Consider the following 20,626-nt stretch of genomic DNA (forward strand, 5'->3'; position numbering starts at 1 on the left):
CCCTAACCCTCTGCTGCACCAGTACAACAATTGCACTGAGTTGAGTAGACCTCAAACTGGAAACAAAAAATCTCGCAAAGTAGAAGAATCAGGAAGTCTGGAGCTTTGTCGGAGCAGCGTCTGCTTCCCCGCACATACTGTTCACTGCTCTCATGTTAGAATTTTTCTACGGTATCTGTGAACAAATGCAAAAATCCACCACTACTGACAAAAACATTGTCCCAAGTATATTCGGCTGCACAACGACGAGCTGAAAGGGATGGGCCAATTTCCTTTCTGCCATCTCACATCTAGATTTGATGCTCTACTCTTCACTGTCTGAATCTGTCTCAGAGTCAGAGACAGAGAAGGAGTCAGACTCAGAATCGTAATCATAGTCATAGTCGTCTGAAGAAGCTTTGATTGCTTCCGCAGTCATGAGAGCAACCACAGCCTTGTGCATTGCTAGATCTGCTCTGTAAAACAATCTGCGAGCATTTTCTCTCTTACGCTTGGCTATTTTATGTGCATACTGAGCAGCACTGGATGCCTCACGAAACCTAAACTCGTCATGATCAACGCCCTGAGCATTTACGAGCCTCTGAGCAACATCTGGTTGATAATATGACTGGCTTGACCATTCGGGGATACCAAAATTCCCTCTATGAACTCCATTTCTGTTTCGTACCACTCTATGACTGTATGGAGACAAACTGTATGGAGACACGATCTGGGGGTCGACAGGGGATGCTATCGTCCGATATTTCTTTGACTTGCTTCTGTCAATTCTGTGTAAATGATTCCTCTCATAAGCATCATTGCTCATTAGGTTAGCCACATCCCTTGGTGAAAAAACCCTGGGTGACGACTGAGACAATGGAGAGTCATCTAAAGATTCATAGTTATGGCCTGAATATGCAAATTTTTCATCACCGAATGCAAACCCACTTGATCTCCTTCCTGAGGGAAGAGATATACCCAATAAACAAAGATAATTTCAAACGAAATTAGTCATAAAATTACAATTTACATCTTATATAAGGGTTGAAAAAGTTACCAATAGAATGGAAACCATCCTGATCTCCTAACACCGCATTGGTATGTGCAGAAATAGAATATTTCTTCTGTGACCGTTGCTTTGATCCCTTATTGGGAACTTCCAGGCCCCGCGGTTTCAGACAAAAAGCATACATCGGTGGCTTCTCAACTGGTGCAGCCTTCTCACGGCTTCCATTTGCAAGTGTGGTATTCATCTTTGTCATAACTTGCTCCCACTCCCTCACTTGTTTCTGATATATTTCCCATGAAGGTGGCTGCAAAAGAAAAATTGAACTCTGTTATGGGATTTAGGATTTCAGACAAACAGCAAAGAAAAATACATTATCTTCTGACAAGGCAAAAAGAACTTCCAAGGTGGACAATAATCAGTAGAAATAAAAATACCACCCAGTGCATTTACACACGAAACAAGCTCCATAATAAAGTAACCCTGACAAATATCCAAAACCAGACTACTCTTACTATAAGCATGAATAACAGTTGTTTTATATCCACGAATTCACTAGTGCAAAGAACAGACCAGGAATGAAATTCAGCATAACGTATGAAGAATACAATACAGAGATGATCAACAAAACCAAGAACAGTTACAAGCTGACAAATAGTCTACCCAGGGAATATGCTCCAACTTATTATCATATACTATACTACAGGAAAAGTTGGAATCCTAGTATAAAGTGATAAAAAGAACTGAAAATACCTGGAGATGTCGGATTAAAGGCATTCCCTTTCTCAGCCGTTTCTGACGCCAATGCTCATATATGGTTTTAAGCAAATCCATGGGCCCAAGACCAGTCATGAACTCTTCTATTTCTTCAGATGTGAACTGATCACATTGCTGAACATATGCAGCCTTCTCAAACATGTCCATTGTCTTCTCAAACATCTCCTCGCCAATCTCTGTTGAGCTACTCTTGTCCATTTCTGAAGAATTTCGAAACTTCAAAATCCATCGCTCATCATCACTATCCATGTCATACAAGATACGAGATGGATCTAAAGCCATCTCAACATCTGTTTTCATTTGCTGGAAGTACTTGGTAGAACTGCGAAGAAATGCTATTTCTATTCCATTATCATCAATATCTTCTACTAAGCGAACCCCAGGAATAGGAATGTTTTTAACTGATGACCGAAGGTTCCGATTGTAACACTCTTCATGCATCTCCTTGAAAAGGGCCCACTGGCTTCTATCTGGAAACTCCAAGAACCAATCCTTTCCTCCTTTCCACATCATAACATGAGTATAGCGGTTTGTTGACCCAGGCTGCAAAAATTGATGAGCTTTGTATAAATACTTGGTAGTTCCTGAAAGTTTAACAGCAAGCTTCCACTCACTATTATCAAATTGTTCTAATGCTACACGTGCCCCATTTTCTCTCCACCCTCTGTCACTTGCAGTAATTAATACATTTGCCTCGCAGGTTAGCAGCTCCAAGTTCCTTTGCGAACCTCTGGAAGTGTCTAACGACCTCTTCTCACTGGCCCTTCTAATTCGTTTATTAGGAAGCCCTTTGTGAACGTTTCTTTGCTTGGAGCTACCATCAGAACCTCCACAAGGCAATGTGTATGAGACTTGAGTTCGGGGTTTCTTCGGTCCATTGCCAAAACCATTATGGAAAATGTCAGCCTTTCCATCTGACCAACAATGTGAGAGGTTTCCAAATGATGACATGCTATTCCTATTTCGTTGCCCTGTGCTTCTGGGAGCAGTGGGGCTGGGACTGGGGATAATGCTACCATTCATATTCAATGAAAAATCAGTAGGCTGTTCAGCACTCTGTATCTCCCTCTCCACAAACTTCTCAGATTGGTCAAAAGGTGGAATTTCAACAGTAAGCCCGTTCACAATAGAACGGGAACTAGTATCAGCTTTATCTCTGCCAGCGGAAGTCCTAGAAGACGCTCCAGCAACATTAACAACACAATTTTGGTAAAGCTGAGATGACTTTATCCGACCTCGGTGACTGCAAATAGAAAGAGATGCTTCTGTTACCAGTTTAGTACAGGGTCCACCAGAGGTAGCCACATTTTCTGAAGCCTTCAAATTGTTCTCAGGAGTAATTTCTGAATCACGGTCTTGAAAGCAGATATTAGCAACCCTGTGTTCCATAAGCAACTTAAGATGCAAATTAATGAAGAAAGTAGGTGCAGCTGTAAAAGATAGAGCAAATGGAGGAAGCTTTCTGTGGATCTCATCAGAATGAGTAGCAGAATGGCTGATATTTACAAAACCAACTTCTCGGGAACCTCCCATGAAGTTAATCCCCTGCCTGGACCTCTTCTGTGTAGCCTGGTTGGAGACAAAATCACAGAAGTAAATATTTTCACCATACAGCATTGAAGAGGAACATATAGCATTTTCATGTCTATCTAGAAGAACATTTGCCTATTAAAAGGGGGAAGACAACAACATTCCAGTTAATAACGCAAATACCAAGCAATATGTAAAAAATGATAGAACAAGTACCTTGACAGAGGAGGGTTGCCCATAAAGAGTGATACAAGGTGACTGATTTATTCCATTTTGAAGTGCCATGATATTATCATAGGTGCATTCAGAAAGAGGCAGTTTCTTGGTGAGTAAACAATGCCTCCCGAGTTTATTGTCTAGGTGCATCCACTTTGAATTCTTAACTCGACAGAAGTTATAGAATGCAAACACAAGTTCCTTTCCAAGATGCTGAACACAAGAGAATTTGAACCTGATTGAAGTTGCTGGTAACTGGAAATCAGTTAGCTTCCCTTGATCATTAGGTTGATGAAATAATGTCAGGATTAGAAAAACCAAGACTACTGCCTGCTTCAAGCAACCCTCAAACAAAAGAAACCTCAGTCCAACTACATTATCAACAAAAAGCATCTCCAGATGAATCTTTGGCCATGTGATCACCACAATACCATGCCGAAGCAGCATTGCAGCATGACAGAACCGTAACAACTCTACTCCAAGGGAATCATTAATTAGTGAATGCAGTTGAAGGCATTTAAATATAACTTTTCCTGATTCTACCCAAGGAAGTGTTAACTTTAGCAACCCTGCACCATCACTATACCACAATGGCCAACTGCGATCCAATATAACAACATGATCATCTGGCTCTTCCAAGTCCCAAATCTCCTCAACAGGAGTAACAGAAGTACAGCAACGATGTCCATACATGGAAGCATGCTCATCCTTGTATATTTGAGACAATACAGAGCCAGTCTTGCGCAATCGCTTCCGATAATAAACAATAGGCATTCTGCTATCTTCCGGGTAAATGTCTCCCTCTGGAGCACGCTTCTCTTCCCTCAAAGCATCAGAATATCTGCCAGAATTACTAGATGATTTACTTGTATCCCTTCTAGAGGAAACATCACCCAAACACCCATGAGTACCAGCACTGTCAGACAAGGTTGGCAGGGACTTTGGAGATAGACCAGATGTTTTTTGCTTCTTCACAGCATGAGAAGGAGACTTGATCCGACGGGTTGATCTCGCCAGCCAGGAAATAATAGGTTCAGAATCCATACAGCTGCCTATACAGCTATCATCCTCTGACATCAAGTCTCTTTTTTTCTTTTCTTTTCTGGGTTTCAAGTTTTCTTCCCTCTCTTCAGAACCTGTAATCCGTATGAATGATCTTTTCTTTGCCTTACCAGGAACTTCAGTAGGAAGTAGCAAGAGCTTGAACCTCTCGTGTTGAAGATCAATCCATTCTTCTTCACGGTCATCGTATCTAATATGGTGAAGTTTTTTGTCCTTGTCATAATCATTCACAAGGCCATAGTACCAACTTTGGTCCAAAGGCCAGAAGACCTTGATCCTACGGTTCACTACCCAACAAGCATCCAAGTCCCCAAAGAAGATTTCATAGAAGTGGCGTCTTTTCCTCGTACCTTTCTTTTCTTTGTGATGCTTCCTAGGCCTGGGCCTAAGTGTTCTACCGGCATTATCAATAGACGGAGATTCGGATCCAGACAATGACTTCGACATATGACCATCAAAATCCTGACCAGACAATCCGTTTGAAGATTGCATCGCACAAGCCTTGGCATTCAATGAAAACCCAGTACAGCTTGGATCAAACCTTGATGAAAGCATCATTGCTGCATTCTCTTCAAGATTCTCCTCCTCGTCTTCATGTGAAGCCTGGCAAGCTTTAGTAGAACTATTTACCAAAGGCTCAGCCTTCTTTGCATCAGTTCTGCTATCAGATGACAGGTCCTTGCTTTTCCGACTTTTCCTCCGGGACTTTTTCAAAGATGAATTACCATTGCTTACGACTGACCGACTCTCAAGAGCATTTTCTTTCTTTGCATGAAGAGCTCCATTCAACTCACTATTTAGATTTTCTTTGCATTCATCCAAACCTTTGTTCCTTTCAGCCTTCCAACCCTCAGCCTGACTATCCAACTCCTCACCACTTAACTTAGCTACCTGATGATTCTGATCAGCAATACTTGCTTTACCGGCAGACTCATCCGACAGCTTCAACGCCTGACCACCCTCAAACTTTTTCCTCCCCACAAATCCCCTCTTCCGCCTCGGGATTTGAATGCCACTATTATCCAAACTAAGCTGTGACACGCTGTTTAACCTACTACCGCTATCCAATTTCTGACTCGACCCCGAATTCGATGCCTCCGGATCATGCGAACCAGACTCCAACCCTCTATCATACTCTTTATCTATATTCTTCCAGCTACTACTACTACTACTATTAACATTCTTGAGACTACTGAGGGACACCTCCTTCCTACTCTTCTTCTTCTTCTCCCCATCCCCATCCCCCTCACTCCCATTCCTCTTCAAACTCTGATTCTCAGCCTCCTTTGTACTCCTGGACCTATACAAACTCTTAACATCCAAAGATCTCGATCTCCTGGGAATTTCAGTGCCATGTGAAATCTCTACTCTATTTTCCATCAACAATTCCTCAATCTCAACACCCAAACCAATACACCCCAAGCTTCACATTCTCCCACACATTTTTCAGATCTGATACACCAAAAATTAAACCCAAAAATCACAAAAACCACTCAAAAAAACCAAAAAATCTAAACGATCACACACTACTCCTCATGCATTCAGATCAAAACCTCAAAAGCATAACCTAAAATCACCAAAATTAGAAAAAACTAAACGGACTACATGCGTACCTGAACCGCAACGTGCCTGAGTCATCGGTTTCTGGAAGAGCGGTGAAGATCACGAAGCGAAAGCATGGATTGGGACTCGAATCGGGGCTCCTGAGGCGAAACCCTAAGTCAATTTCACCATTTCGGATTTGAATTTCAGGAAATTTTGAAGATTTCTTCTGCGTTTCACCGGAAGGGACGGACCAGAGAGAGAGCTAGGGTTTTCTTTTTCGGTTGCCACGAGAATAAGGGTTTCGATCGAAATTAAGGGACTAAAAATAAGTCCCATAGGATAATTCCACGTGGCGCAATCAGGGATGTTCGTTTGGTGAGTCGCTGGGTGGCGGTTGTGATACGCTGCTCGCGTTTACACCGGAGTGAGCTGGAGACTAACAATCTCACGGGAGATATGGTGACGCGTCGCGGTTTAATTACTGGTTCTTAAAACCAGACGGATCAGATTCGATGTTTGAGTGTGACGCATAGTGAGCAAAGATTTTGAGAATGGCTAAGCGGTTTAAACAGTGGGCCTGCTTATCCGCGAAATTTCGAGATTGCCATTATTGCCTTTGAGTTATTAGGCGCCAAAAAGGAAATAATACCTCAGCTAGTCCCTAAAATCGGTGTTGTGGTTTGCACCGCGGTTATTCAGAGTGACACGTGGCTTATGGTGAGGTAAGGTGGTGAGCAGAGATGAGAATGGAGCGCGTGAAATTGAAGGCGGTTCTAGCAGGTAAAGAGTGACGTGGTCAAAATAAAATTACTCGAAATGCACATTGTAATGGTGATTTGGAAAAAAAAAAACAGCAATCGCATTTAACCCGTGCCTTTTTTTTAGGAGGATCATGTCCTTTGTTTCAGGGTGGTTTAGTTACCCCTCAAATTTTTTATTTTTTGGATAAATTTTCCCCTCAAATTATGCTATGTGTACCTTCTATCATTTTTTTAACAGCTTATTTCTTTGTTTTACCAGTTATTATAACTTTCACTTCAGTTAGCCTATCGTCTACAATTTGAGGGAGAAGACCCCTTCTATGTAGCACATTAGGAGGTGTAACTCTAACCTGTCTCTGTTTTTTTCAAGTAATTGAAAAAGTTCTATTATTCGATACCATAATGACCGTAACAGTCAATGTATAAGTAATCTGATGACTACTCAAACACAAAGCAAAGTTCTTAATTGAAGCTACAAACTACAAATTGAAAATATACCAGTAAAACTACGTCTAAAAAAGTGGACATGAATAACTAGAAGCCTAAGACCCAATGACGTACCTTTTATCGTATGGACATCGTATGGGCAGAGATAGAAATTTATTTAGGGTTTGGTAGGGGTCTTTTCTAGTTGCACTAGAAAATTAGCGGTTCTCTACTTTAGATTGAGCCTCCTTCTCCTTCACGTGCCATGGAGTCTAGTGTCTCTTCCGGACTATTTTTATTGTTTTTGCTACCACGGGGGCGATCCCTCTTCTTAGGAGATTTTCTGTTATGGATGATTCTGAGGTCCCCATTTGAAGCAATCGAAAACCCTAGTTTATTAGAGTTAAGAGGCAATGGAACCATTGCTAGGGTATGCCAATGACGCTTTCCATTTGCAACTTCATCTTCCTCCCTTCCTCTACGAACTCTAGTGATTTTGGTAGGGGTTGGGAAGGCGGGAACCTCCCTGATTGTAGCTGATCTCTTTTCTTTAAGGATTGAAAGAGCCACAATACCTGAAACAAATAAGGAAGAATGGGCATTCCTACAAAATACCATTATAAGAGGTATTATAGACGTTGATGCGGTCGTCGGCACACAGCTTGAGAGGGTTCCTACTCACAGTGACAGAGAAGGCCGTCATGATTAATCATAATACAATCACGACAGGGTCCAAGCAAGCGTTCGTACCGGAATCTCATAGATGAACATCCATAAAGGAAACCCTAGTTATTCTGTCCAATCTTACCATATCGTTGAGAGGGCGGGTGAGGCGCACCCGAACCAAATCGCAATTAATGCCAAGGTGATCAACTTTGGAGGATAGGTCAAATAGTCTCCCTAACCAGGCGCGCAGTTGCAGCCGTCATGTGTGTCGCAGTTAGATCATGTATTTCAACCCAAATACAAACAAAAGTAAGAGGCACAACCATAATAACAGAAAAACCATCATAATCATTTAGAAGAATCATAGCCCTTAGGTAACCCCCATGGTTCTCATTTCTTAATTTGGATCACATCTATCTCATTAGTGAAAGTGAAGAAGAAACGATCGCTTCTTGCTTAGATCTCCACATTAGTTGATAGACGCCACATAAAGCGCACCGCACTCTTGTGGGAATCAAATGTTACTGCCCTAATAGTATTGAGTATGCCAACAAGATAGAATCTTGGTGCAACTAAGCCTTTACTAGGGCAACAAAGGTTACCAAGGTACCTACCTTCTTGATATTAAAGATCTAAAATGTACATAAGTTTGAAGTTGCCGTCAAATAATTTTTTTATTTTTATTTTTAATCATATATTATAACTTTATGAGTCAAACTCATAACTTCATATTTAGAAATTATGTTAGACCAAATAACATGAGACCCGTTTCTTAATTTTTTTTCAACCACTTACCTTTCTTTTACTCATCTAGATTTTAGACTCCCTCTAAAATAGAAATCCCCACAAGTCATGGTCTCGAATAGACTTAACTATAAACCGAGGGACCATCCTGTAATAACCGACTACATAATCATATCAAACCCAGGTGCAACCTTCCGCGTCATAACAAAACAACTCCAGCCTTCTCCAACAAGATTTAATTCCCATTAGATCCAGCAACGCATTGAAAATTTTCTTCGATTTCAACCCCTAGCTTTTTCACACAGTCCCCGATCTTGCCCTAAACGGCACCGTTTTGGCTCTCTCGCAAGCTCCGCTCAATTTTCGCCGGGAAAAAGCTCAATCGGTGCGGGTCTAGGGTTTCAGATCTCGCACTCTCCCAGGTAATCTCACCTTTCCGTAATTTTACTTTTCGTTTTTACTGCTTGGAATCGAATGCTTTAGATTAAAGGTGAAAGAAACGAATCAAATTCTGCGTAGCAATTTGTTCATAGGATGTGTAGGGATCGAAGTAATGAAGTAATTGTATGCGGTTTCAGGTGGTTATGTTATTGTGGAGTTTCAATTTGAGAAGCTAGGATTGGGAACAATGCACTCCAAGGGGACACAATCGTCTATTCGCGATCGGACGCATGAGTTTCAGAGTGTGGCAGAGAGGCTAAAGAAGTCATTCTCGTCGGCGGCGGCGCCAGGGCCGTCGCAGAATGGGCCGAGTAGAGGATCGAAATGGCAGGAAAATCAAGCGGCGGTGTCGATGCGCTCCGAGTTTAATCAGAGAGCCGCCAGAATTGGGAAAGGGATACACTCGACGTCGCAGAAGCTCGAAAAGCTGACAAAATGTGAGTGATTGATGATAATTGTTATGTGTTAGTGTTTAGTCTGAGATTTGAAGCAGTGCGAATTGATTGTGTTGGTGTTTGAAGTTATAAAGATAGATAGTTAATGACATGATATATAAATTTTAGCTTGGTACCTATGTTCCTTGCCATGGTATGTTGCTTAAACTATCGAAAAATTATGAGTTGCTGCTGTTGTTAAAAAGGAAGAACCAGGAAAGCATAAACCATGAAATACGGCAATATTTGAGTTTTGGTTCTATTCTCGTCTAGTTAGTAGATTGGGAGCTGATTTCCATCCTTTATTGTTCTATTAAGAACTAGATTGAACTAGATTTAGTGTTTGTATTATCAGATATCTTTCACGTTCCTGTTGCTTTAGAAAACTGTGTTTGAGAAGTTGGTATTTATTGTGTATTTGTTGGTTACATGCAGTGGCGAAGAGGACATCTGTTTTTGATGATCCTACAAGGGAAATTCAGGAGCTGACAGCAGTTATCAAGCAGGATATTACTTCACTCAACTCTGCAGTGGTAGACCTTCAGCTCCTATCTCACTCCAGAAATGAAAGTGGGAATATTTCTAGTGACACGACTAGTCATTCTACCACAGTTGTCGATGACCTGAAAAATCGGCTTATGAGCACTACAAAAGATTTCAAAGAAGTCCTCACCATGCGAACCGAGGTAAGGCCTAATATTGTTGGCTGTGCACTTTAGGCTCGTAATCTTAGCACGTGACTTTTCTACTAAAGTTGTTCTTCTTTCTAACACTAATGATATTTTTATTGGTTTCATGAAGAATTTGAAGGTGCATGAGAATAGAAGACAATTGTTTTCGTCTAGCGCCACCAAGGAATCCACAAATCCTTTTGTTCGGCAGCGGCCACTGGCTGCCAGGTCAGCTGCTAGTTCTTCAAGTGCCTCTCCTCCTCCATGGGTTAATGGATCAGCATCTTCATCGCAGTTGTTCCCAAAGTAAGAGATTGTTTTATTTATTTATTTATATGTCAGTAATGGAACATTGCTACTGTAAAATCACACATCCCTTTTAAGGGTGTGAATATATGTGGTTTATCATTTTTAAAAAAAATAGGTAGTTGACTATGTACCATTTCCTAACTCGCCTTAGTTCATGTGCACTACATAATTTGAAATGTCAGTTTAATTTATCTGTGAACTGTTGGACAAGAGTTGTTGCTGCTTGCACCCTTTGTTCCTCTAGAGGATCCTGAGAAATACCAACCCTGTCTCTTTGTTTCTTTATACTGGTTCATCTGTGTCATTATGATGCACAACAGTTTGCATATAGACAATGTTGATGTTCCACTGTTTCAGTAATCTACCAATTCTCAGACACTGATGTTCAAATATTCTGGACTATCAGTGCTATTATCCAGACTATTGACTCCTCAACTTATATATAAATTGATGTTTAATTTTGAACTTTGAGATAAGTATGACCCTTCTTTCTTTGGATTATTATTAACTTATAGTTATGAGCTTTGTTTGGTATCTCATGGGATTAATTTGATTTAGATATCAAATTGCGGCTGTGATCTTTTATAACAAATTTTTTTGTTTCAACAGGAAGGATATAGATGGAGATAGTCAACCATTGCTCCAGCAACAGCAACAGCATCAACAGCAACAGCAACAACAGGAGATGGTTCCGTATCAAGACAGTTTCATGCAGAGTAGAGCTGAAGCTTTGCAAAATGTTGAGTCCACCATTCATGAGCTGAGTAATATTTTCAACCAGCTGGCGACATTGGTTTCTGAGCAAGGGGAAGTTGCCATAAGGTTTTTCTCTAATCCCCCCATGTTACATTGCTCAATAATATGGTGCCAACTTGTACCAATAACGGACCTTTTTACTTTTTCAGTAGTTCACAAACGCATGTTTTTTATTTTATTTTTATTATTGGGAGCTATATCACTTTACCCTAGTACATAGTGTGCTACTTTATGATAGAACATGACCTGAGATGATCTAGAAGCATCTGATATTGCAGCTCCAGTTTAACCCAAGACCTTACCAATTATTTGAATGGGGTCGAGTTAAATTAGTTGTTTTGGACCATTAAATATTGTACAATGCAGTGCTTCTGACACTTGCATTTATAGAAAAGTGAAGGTGCTTTGTCGGTGAAAACAATTTTTCAATAAGGCAGGTAGCTTTATATCAGACTATCCTGTTGCTCTGTTCAGTTTCCTTATTCCTGTCATTGTTTTAATTTAAATGTCTAGTTATGTCGTAAGGTTTCTATTCGAAAAGAAACAGTTATTTGTGGACTTTTATGAAAGAATCTTTATATCTGTTTGCAATTGTGCCACATGCTGATTATTGTTATAGTTGTGGGGAATTTCTTGTGAGAAATACTTAGTTGGGGATCCAAACTCTAGTTTTTCTCACATTTCTTAAAGTAAGCCAACACTTTGATTGTATTTTAAGTCAAATTTTAACAATGGTATTTCCTGCTGCAGGATTGATGAGAACATGGAAGACACATTGGCGAATGTAGAGGGTGCACAAGGCCAACTGCTCAAGTATCTGAGCAGCATATCATCAAATAGGTGGCTGATGATCAAGATATTCTTTATACTAATTTTTTTCCTCATGGTTTTCCTATTTTTTGTGGCGTAATAGTCATTGTGATAACAATTGAAAAGGATGAAAATGACAGTGTCTTTTTGAGTATTTTTACTGTTGATAAGCCCCTTCTGTTTGTTGCACGAGCAAGATGATTACCTAGTAATGTAATATATGTATACTGATACACAAAACGGTAAAATTTGTTGCGAGTTATGACTGGCAAAATTTATCTGCTTCCGTGTTTCCTATACATTTTGCTGTTTGGTCCTTGGAAGAAAAATACCTATTACAAGTCTTTGAATACCTACCTGCATTCAAGCTGTGTTGAGAGAGAAACACAAATTGAACTGTATGCTTGATCTCTGAGTACTTCAGAAGCCATGGTTCATATTAAGTGCTGTAGGGAAATTCTGAAATGAACTAGCCACTGATGCATCCTTTCATAAAGGAAGTTCGGCTGCAGTGGTGGTAGCCACTGATGCATCTTTCATAATGGACTGATGGTATAGTTACAGACGCCTCATGTGGGATGTCAATGACATGAACTCCATGAAAACCTTGTGCCGTTCTGTTATGCTATAGTCGAACTACAAGCTCGAAAACATTATACAAGCAAAATAATCATACCCTTTTCCTTGTTTCTATAGTTTAGGTATTTCCTACTTCCTAGATTGTTTCGGGATATGATTTTAATCCCTAAAACTCAATATCAAACTGGGCCTAAATTAAGATACGGTGTAGCATACACAAATACAACAAGCCAACACTCGAAAAATAAGAAAAATTGGAACCACCATTCCTTAAATACCAAAAAGAAGTCAGGCCAGCTATAAAAGCTCCTCTTTTGCGTTTCGATACGTTATCCGGTCCTCTCTTATTTAGCCCTACTTCTTTGCAAACGTAACCAACTCTCTCATCCGCCATAGCTCATATCTCTCTCTCTCTCTCTCAATTCCTCATATCCACCTCTCCCAAACCCTAATTTCCTTCACCGTCACAATCCCCGATCTCCGATATTCATCCTCGATTCCCCGGGATCAATACACCGTCAAACCTCCCCTGGATTTTTGTTGATTGTGATTTTGTTTGTACATACAAATCTATTAGCTCGCTTAGGTCGATTAGGTCTCCGTTTCGCGAAGGCTCGAAACCCTAATTTGGGAGCCGATTCGATTTTCGCAGAGAGTGCCGTGAATTTTGGTTGATACGACGGCGTTTTGGTGTGTTGGAAGAAACAGATGGTAGGCGGTGGAAACAGGAGAGACGAGGGATCGCTCGTCATCAAGAACACGAACGTTTTCGCAGCGCTCGAGACTCTGAGGAAGAAGAAGAAGTCCGATAAGAAGAGCAAAGGGACATCCAAGGACCAGTCCGGGCAGGCCAAGGCGCCGGAGCCGCAGGTGGTCTGGACGCCAGCTCCGTTGAACGCCAAGTCGTGGGCGGATGTGGATGACGAAGACGATGATGACTATTATGCCACCACCGCCCCGATTCAGCCGGTTTGGGGAACCTCTGAGCCTCAGCCGAGTAGTAAGCAGAAGGCCTCTACTGTAGAGGTTCGAACTCAATTCCTTTATTTTCGTAGTGTGATGCGATTGTTTCGCTCTTTTATATTTGTGCTGTTTTTGGTGGTGCATTGTTTAATTACAGTTAGCTGGGTATAAATATAATGCTGTGGTTAAGGAACCGATATTGGTAACGAAGTTGTTTGATAGGATGATGTGAATTTGTGAGTTATGTTGACGAGTTGGCTAATGAGGAACATAGGGGAGGCATATAAGTTGGAGTCTGATCAATGTAGCTCAATATTGTGGATAACAGCTGCAGTGTTTGATATCTAATGCGGAATAGTCTATCATTTGTAAAGAAATAATGTGTCGCTGGAATAAGTGGTAGCTGACTTTTGTTATTTGGTTTTCTGTACATTATGCATATGATTTTGGTTGAATGATAGTCGGTGTTAACATAGTTGGAATATAAGGGTGGGATATGGGGAGTATGATTTGGGTAGATTGTGATTTTGGTTAAGTTTTAGGTGGTTTTTTTTTGCTATTGAAAGTTGTGAAAACAGCCTGAACGGAGTTCTTATACATCTGCTTGTCTATTCATGACTACAGGAAAGTGAGAGTGAAGAAGATATTCTTGATGAAGGCGATGAAGATGAGGAAGAGCATGAACCAGAGGCTCCAGTTCATCCTGAGCCAGTGGTGAAGAAGCCTGCTGAGGTTCCTGCCCCACCAAAGGAGGCAGAAAAGCAACTTTCAAAGAAGGAGAAGAAGAAAAAGGAACTTGCAGAACTTGAGGCTCTTCTAGCTGATTTTGCAGTTACCCAGAAGGAAAGTGACAGTCAAGATGAATCACGCGGTAAGTGTCTTTCTCTTTTTTCCCTAGTAAGATAATACTATAGTATCTGCAATTGTGTGGTTGGTTTAGTTTGTCATAGTGCATTATATTATTTGTTTGCAATGTTTGCTTGAATATATTCTTTGATCATTATTTGTTTGCAAGGAAGATGATTATCTCTTTGTTTTATACATTACACAGTCACATAAATGCGCATCTGTGCCGCATATGCTTGGTCATTATTGTTTGCCATATTATGTCCCATCTCTATACTTGAGTTTTGATGAATAATTAAGCTAAGTCTTTGATGAAAGCAGTATTACACATTATGAAACATGTAAAGAAGATGGTTAACTTTCATTGTATACATTAATAATCATCTACTTTTCTTCTTGTTTTCCATTCTACTCGTGTTGATTTATCAAGCACGCTTGTAGACTTATTGTTTGAACTTGAAATCATATTTATTTATGTAGTTTTATGGTAGAGTCGAGTCCCTGGTATTATTGGTGGTATCACACAGTAGGAATGTCTATCAAATGTTTAATTTTGTATATGACAACATCTGATGTATTGAATTTGCAGGTGCTGCACAAGACAAGGATAGTGCTCCTAATGGACATGCGGAAAAGAAGGAAAATCATCCTGCAGAGTCCAAAAGCTCCAAGAAGAAGAAAAAGAAAGCTTCCAAGGATGCAAAAGAATCACAGGATCAACCAAACAACTCAGGGGTGACTAATGGACCAAGTGAAGTTGCAGGAACTGAACAGTCGGAAGAGGAACCATCAGCAGTTGACGTGAAAGAGCGACTAAAGAAGATGGCAACTGCCAAGAAGAAGAAAAGTACTAAAGAGTTGGATGCGGCTGCAAAAGCTGCTGCTCAAGAGGCTGCTGCCAGGAGAGCAAAACTTGCTGCGGCCAAGAAGAAAGAGAAGAACCATTATAACCAGCAGCCTGTGCGGTAAAAGCCCAGTTTCGTTCAACATCTTATATATGAGCATGTAATTTACCATTGTTCATATGACCAAGTTGTGCGAAATAAAGAGGGTTTTTGGTTTTGTTGAAGATGACCTTAATTGTATTGCGGATGACTACAGGAAGTTTCAGTTTGGCTTTTTTGTTTACTCAGTTGTCATTAGACATGTGGATTTGCCAGTTTTGCGCATATTTATCCTCGGGGAAGTAGTTAACTAGACATATCTGGTATATCTGTATTGGCCTCCTTCCTCGATGTTTCTGTTGAGAACCTATTCTGGATCAATGGGCAGAGTCAGAAATTATTTTACTTGATGTTATGCTCTTTCAAACATACAAATCCAAATCCTTTTACCTCGTTGAAACTGTAAAATTTTCTTGAGACACACATAAGCAATCAAATTTGAGAAGATTCAAGTTTGAAGTATAAGAAATGATAAGAATAAACTCTTTTGCAAAAGATACTTGAGAAGATGGAATGGATGAATGATGATTGATCCACAGTGTTCTTCTGCCTTGCACGCTATTACCAGATAAGGTCATCTCAGACATTTCACATATATTCCCCCGTGGCATTTCCGTAAATAAAAAAACACACACCATTTACGTCCCAGTTGGTCTCTCGTTCATTAGAAAATAGAAATTGAAGAACCCAGCTCTGCGGTTGAAGCAAAGCCCAGAAAAAAGCTTCGTCTTCCTCAAGCAACAAAACCAGAAGCAGTCTCAGACCTAAACAATGCTCCTTTCCTTCACTCCAGGTTTTATTTCCCGCCTTCAATTCTTCGCTATTCTCTTCAATCCGAACACTCACGTTTAGTTTTAGAGTAGAGAATTCTGAAAATGGATTAGAGTTTCATGGTTAGGTAGTGTGCTTAGGGTTCAAAACAGCGTTGTTTTGGCTAGCGAGAGTGACGGCAAGTTCTAGGGCTATTTGTATTGAACTAATCGAATGAAACCTCCGCCGTTTTGTACTGTAACATTGTGCTTAGTTTCTAAAGCGGAAACTGCTATATAAGTTGAGCTATTAGATAATTGATTAAGAATTCTCTATTGCTGAATTGAGCTGTTTTGCTTTCGAGTCGAAATGATGTGATTCTATATGCGTTGGATTTTGTGTGAGTTACTGATTGAGACTATTATGTATACTCTTAGGGTTCAAATGTCTTGCCGCTTCATGAATTTATGATTTTTTGGGGGACTGAGAGCTGTTTCTTGGTCCCTGGCGGATGACTTGTGATTGGATGTTGATGCATAAGGGGAGACAATGAGCGGAAAACTCCATTGTGCATTTCTCGGGGCTCCGATTCACAGCTCTTTAAGTGGTAGGAACCGTGGGAGTTTAATTCATTGGGACAGCAGGCATGTGGGGAGGAGGGTTGTCCGCAGGTGTGTGAGCGAAAAGCAGAATTATTGGATTACTCAAGCAATTCGAGTTTCACATTTTTGGGGGAGAAATGTGGAGTTGTTAAAGAGAACCTTTGAGCTGAAAAATGGGAAGGTACAATGTGTTAAAGAGCCTTTTGCTCAAAGCAAGGCTCTAGTGCGGTCTTTATCTCCTTTATGGGAAGAGGGGTTACTTTTATTTAGGTGCTCTGTGTTTGTGGCCGTGATATCTGGGGTATGCTTGTTGGTATGGTACGGGCAGACAAAAGCCAAGGGTTTTATTGAAGCCAGGGTTTTGCCTTCTGTTTGCTCAGTGCTCAGTGAGTATATCCAGCGCGAAGTTGTTTTTGGTAAGGTTCGGAGGATATCACCTCTGAGCATCACATTGGAAGCCTGTTCAGTTGGCCCTCATGATGAAGAATTTTCTTGTGGTGAGGTCCCATCTATGAAACTTCGTGTTCGTCCTTTTGCAAGTCTGAGGAGGGGAAGGATTGTGATTGATGCAGTTTTATCCCATCCAACTGTCCTGATTGTGCAGAAGAAGGATTTTACATGGTTAGGGATACCCTCATCCGAAGGTTGTCTGCATGGGCACTTATCAACAGAAGAAGGAATTGATTATCGTACAAAAACCCGGAGGCTCGCTAGAGAGGAAGCTGGTGTTTGCTGGGAAAGAGAAAGGGATGAAGCGGCTAGGGAAGCTGCGGAGATGGGTTATATTATTTCAGAAAAGGGTTCCACTCCATCTGAAGGTGATGATTCAAAGGAAGTTGATAGCCATACAGGGGATTTAACGACCTCTGAATCGTTTTTATGCATGGATGAAAAGATGCACTGGAGAGATCACTGCATGGACACAGGCGTCGATTATGATATCAAGCATGCAGACTTGGAGAAATCATTGGGTGTAAAAATACCGGGTTCAGGGCTTAAATTTTGGTCCAGGGTGATAAAGGGGCCTAGAAAGCACAAATTCAAAAGGAATGGTTATGGGAATGATATCTCTGCATCTGGTATGAACGCAAAGAGAAGAATTCTTGGGGATAGTGCAGTGAGGGCACTTGCATATTTTCAGGGTTTGGCGCAGAGGAAGTCTGATGAACCTTCACAGTTGATGAATCTTGACACCTATTTGATGAAGAATGAGGTTGATACTAATGCCAACACTGCTGTCGTAGGTATAAGTCGAGAAACTGTCAGAGATGATAATCAGAATGGAAAAGGCTCTAGAGATTCAGCTGACCAAGCCCTTAAACAAAACCAGAATGCAATCAGTCATTTAAGCAGTTTTAATCTCAAAGATGATCCGTTGGATCAGTCCAATGTAGATGAGAAATCCAGTAACCTATCCACTGAAAAAGTTTCAGAAGCTAATACCAGTAGTAATGTAAAAGATAAGGGTTTAAGAAATGATGTTAACAATAGTCATTCTGAGGATGGTGAATCCGAAAGGCGAGCAGGTGAAACATTGCAGAATTCGATGTCCACAGTACCTTCTTTTACAACATATGATCATGGTCCCATCTGGCCCCCAAGTCCGAAATTAGGGTTTCCCTCATTTTCTATAAATGCTGGAGTTCCATTATCCCATCTTCTCTCTGGTCTCATTCAAAAGCTCACATCTAGCATGCGCCCCAGAGTTGAAGATATTGTTGCAGAACTTGTTGACGAGGTCAATATTGTGCAGCCTGAAGGCATTGAGAAGATGCTTCCAGTTACACTGGATTCTGTACAATTCAAAGGAGGAACACTCATGCTACTTGCATACGGTGACAGGGAACCTCGGTAGAGCCACTATATACTCTTGATAATTACACTATTCTATTGATGGAACTTATCATGAGCATGAGTTTTGTTTTTATTTTTTTGGGTTGGTTTTATTCAAAAGACTACTGCTGCTGGATTTGGTTTTATTTTTATCTTTTATTTTTTATTTTTTATTTTATAGATTATATAGATATTTGCTACTGATCAGGATGACACATTTTAAAGATGCTCCTTAGTGGGAAATTTTTTTTGTATATTGAAAATTTTATTTACTTGTGCTAGATAAGATTTATACAGAATAATCATGCCTTTGCGTTTAATCTGAGCATTTATGATTTCCAATTCCATGTACTGTCTACAGAGAGATGGAGAATGTCAATGGACACGTGAAGTTTCAAAATCACTACGGTCGCGTGCATGTACAAGTAAATGGCAACTGTAAGATGTGGAGGTCTGAAATCATGTCTGAAGATGGTGGCTGGTTGTCTACCGATGTATTTGTTGACATTGTTGAACAGAAATGGCACGCCAACCTAAAAGTTGCTAACCTCTTTGTTCCGGTAAGCTAGACACTGAAAGTAATATGATGCAGTCTTGAGACTGCCAAGTTCTTTCTTTTGCCTGAAGAGTAATACTGTGCTTTGTTTGCTTGGTTGCATTATTTCATATCGCAGCTATTCGAACGGATTTTAGCCATTCCAATAATTTGGTCTAAAGGAAGAGCCACTGGTGAGGTGCTTTTCTAACTTCAGATTATTTATTTTATTTTTTGCATTTTAAACTTAAATTAAGGGAACACATCTCAGTTTATCAGTTTATGCCTGTTACGTTTATTCTCTAGTGATATAATTACATTAATTTCCTTGTTGAGTAATCCTTCTCCTTAAATCTTATAACAAGATTGTGCATATCTGAATTCATTATGATTTGGCATTTTTTTCTGTATAATGTCACCCAACGTCTAGGGAGGAGGAATTCTAGATTAGTTTGATCAGATTGAGTTATTTATTCACTTCCACCTTTTCAGGTTCACTTGTGCATGTCAAGAGGAGAATCATTTCCCAATCTTCATGGACAGCTTGATGTGACAGGGTTGGCTTTTCAAACAATTGATGCTCCATCATCATTTTCCGTATGTTGATTATATATGTTCTTGAATCTTTATGAATATTTGCTGCTTGTTACAGTGATGTTTTATTTCCTGTCAAGTATAATTGTTAGTAGGTAGCACATGTAAATTATTTGCTATGGAAAATATTTACGTTAATCCTTGTATGGTCTCTAATGGTCCTGGTTAATAACTAAATAGTATAGAAAGACATTTGTGTTCAGTTTTAATACATAAGATCTGCACATATAGTACAATTTAATTCAAATGTTGAGACCATACAAGTGCTGTATGGAATGTGCACTCATGTAAAATTTATGAGTCTTTTATTCATGCGTACGTTATACAGTCAGAACTACCATGCTATTGTGCTTGGTCTTAGTTTTGTACCACACATCTCTTCTATGCAGGACATCTCGGCAAGCTTATGTTTCCGTGGCCAGCGAATATTCCTACACAATGCAAGTGGCTGGTATGGGGATGTTCCTTTGGAAGCTTCTGGAGATTTTGGTATTCATCCTGATGAAGGAGAGTTTCATCTTATGTGTCAGGTTTGTTATTGGAGATCTCGGACAATGCACTAGAGTTCTTAAATTTCCGGCTAGAACAGAAGAAAAACGAGTACCTAAGTTTAGTTCAGCTATATAGAAGTATATAAATAACGTCAAAAACACTACTGAAGGCCATCATGAATTGCATTTGTCAGCTGAAATTGATGATGTTCCTGGATGGTTTCAGATATAATTGATATATATATATATATGTATATGTACAGAAAGGATGTAGAGCGGACGTCCGCACTCGGCTTAAAGTGCGGACGTCCGTCCGTTCTCCATCCTCCGGCGCTGGCGACGGCGCGCCTCCACCC

At 40.3% G+C, this 20,626-nt stretch overlaps 4 protein-coding genes across 4 annotated transcripts in view; 3 read left to right on the forward strand and 1 right to left on the reverse strand.

Moving 5' to 3' along the window:
- Window positions 1-6,397, reverse strand: LOC101313578. Its single transcript, XM_004292914.1, has 5 exons — window positions 6,184-6,397; window positions 3,509-6,022; window positions 1,739-3,427; window positions 1,037-1,292; window positions 1-939 (listed from the first exon to the last, which is right to left on the reverse strand). The coding sequence occupies exons 2-5, from the start codon at window positions 5,948-5,950 to the stop codon at window positions 305-307; spliced, it is 5,022 nt and encodes a 1,673-aa protein (XP_004292962.1). The 5' UTR covers window positions 5,951-6,022; window positions 6,184-6,397; the 3' UTR covers window positions 1-304.
- Window positions 6,398-8,923: 2,526 nt separating this feature from the next.
- On the forward strand, window positions 8,924-12,425 carry LOC101297503 (syntaxin-32-like). The gene is made up of 6 exons (XM_004291364.1): window positions 8,924-9,134; window positions 9,291-9,590; window positions 10,023-10,273; window positions 10,389-10,538; window positions 11,181-11,389; window positions 12,074-12,425. Exons 2-6 carry the CDS (start codon window positions 9,341-9,343, stop codon window positions 12,231-12,233), a joined length of 1,020 nt encoding a protein of 339 aa, XP_004291412.1. The 5' UTR covers window positions 8,924-9,134; window positions 9,291-9,340; the 3' UTR covers window positions 12,234-12,425.
- A 521-nt stretch (window positions 12,426-12,946) lies between these two features.
- Window positions 12,947-15,814, forward strand: LOC101297799. The gene is made up of 3 exons (XM_004291365.1): window positions 12,947-13,738; window positions 14,300-14,546; window positions 15,111-15,814. Exons 1-3 carry the CDS (start codon window positions 13,421-13,423, stop codon window positions 15,488-15,490), a joined length of 945 nt encoding a protein of 314 aa, XP_004291413.1. The 5' UTR covers window positions 12,947-13,420; the 3' UTR covers window positions 15,491-15,814.
- Window positions 15,815-16,146: 332 nt separating this feature from the next.
- LOC101298087 overlaps window positions 16,147-20,626 on the forward strand; it is a 15,182-nt gene continuing 10,702 nt past the window's right edge. The window contains exons 1-6 of the mRNA XM_004291366.1: window positions 16,147-16,258; window positions 16,653-18,668; window positions 19,012-19,210; window positions 19,325-19,384; window positions 19,678-19,782; window positions 20,169-20,309. Of these exons, the coding sequence (XP_004291414.1) occupies window positions 16,765-18,668; window positions 19,012-19,210; window positions 19,325-19,384; window positions 19,678-19,782; window positions 20,169-20,309 (2,409 nt within the window). The 5' untranslated portion in view covers window positions 16,147-16,258; window positions 16,653-16,764. The remainder of the gene's footprint in view (window positions 16,259-16,652; window positions 18,669-19,011; window positions 19,211-19,324; window positions 19,385-19,677; window positions 19,783-20,168; window positions 20,310-20,626) is intronic.

The sequence above is a fragment of the Fragaria vesca genome, linkage group LG2 (genome assembly GCF_000184155.1).
Source record: "Fragaria vesca subsp. vesca linkage group LG2, FraVesHawaii_1.0, whole genome shotgun sequence".
Lineage (NCBI taxonomy): Eukaryota > Viridiplantae > Streptophyta > Magnoliopsida > Rosales > Rosaceae > Fragaria > Fragaria vesca.

Bases quoted from the DNA above. Each gene is read 5' to 3' on its own strand.
- LOC101313578 (XM_004292914.1), bottom strand. From the start codon at position 5,950: ATGGAAAATAGAGTAGAGATTTCACATGGCACTGAAATTCCCAGGAGA. The intron at 3,428-3,508 runs GTACTTGTTCTA...CCCTTTTAATAG, and splicing joins GGCAACCCTCCTCTGTCAAG to GCAAATGTTCTTCTAGATAG. The intron at 1,293-1,738 runs GTATTTTCAGTT...TTTCTTTTGCAG, and splicing joins CTTTAATCCGACATCTCCAG to CCACCTTCATGGGAAATATA.
- LOC101297503 (XM_004291364.1), top strand. From the start codon at position 9,341: ATGCACTCCAAGGGGACACAATCGTCTATTCGCGATCGGACGCATGAG. The intron at 9,591-10,022 runs GTGAGTGATTGA...GGTTACATGCAG, and splicing joins GCTCGAAAAGCTGACAAAAT to TGGCGAAGAGGACATCTGTT. The intron at 10,274-10,388 runs GTAAGGCCTAAT...GGTTTCATGAAG, and splicing joins TCCTCACCATGCGAACCGAG to AATTTGAAGGTGCATGAGAA.
- LOC101297799 (XM_004291365.1), top strand. From the start codon at position 13,421: ATGGTAGGCGGTGGAAACAGGAGAGACGAGGGATCGCTCGTCATCAAG. The intron at 13,739-14,299 runs GTTCGAACTCAA...TCATGACTACAG, and splicing joins AGAAGGCCTCTACTGTAGAG to GAAAGTGAGAGTGAAGAAGA. The intron at 14,547-15,110 runs GTAAGTGTCTTT...TTGAATTTGCAG, and splicing joins CAGTCAAGATGAATCACGCG to GTGCTGCACAAGACAAGGAT.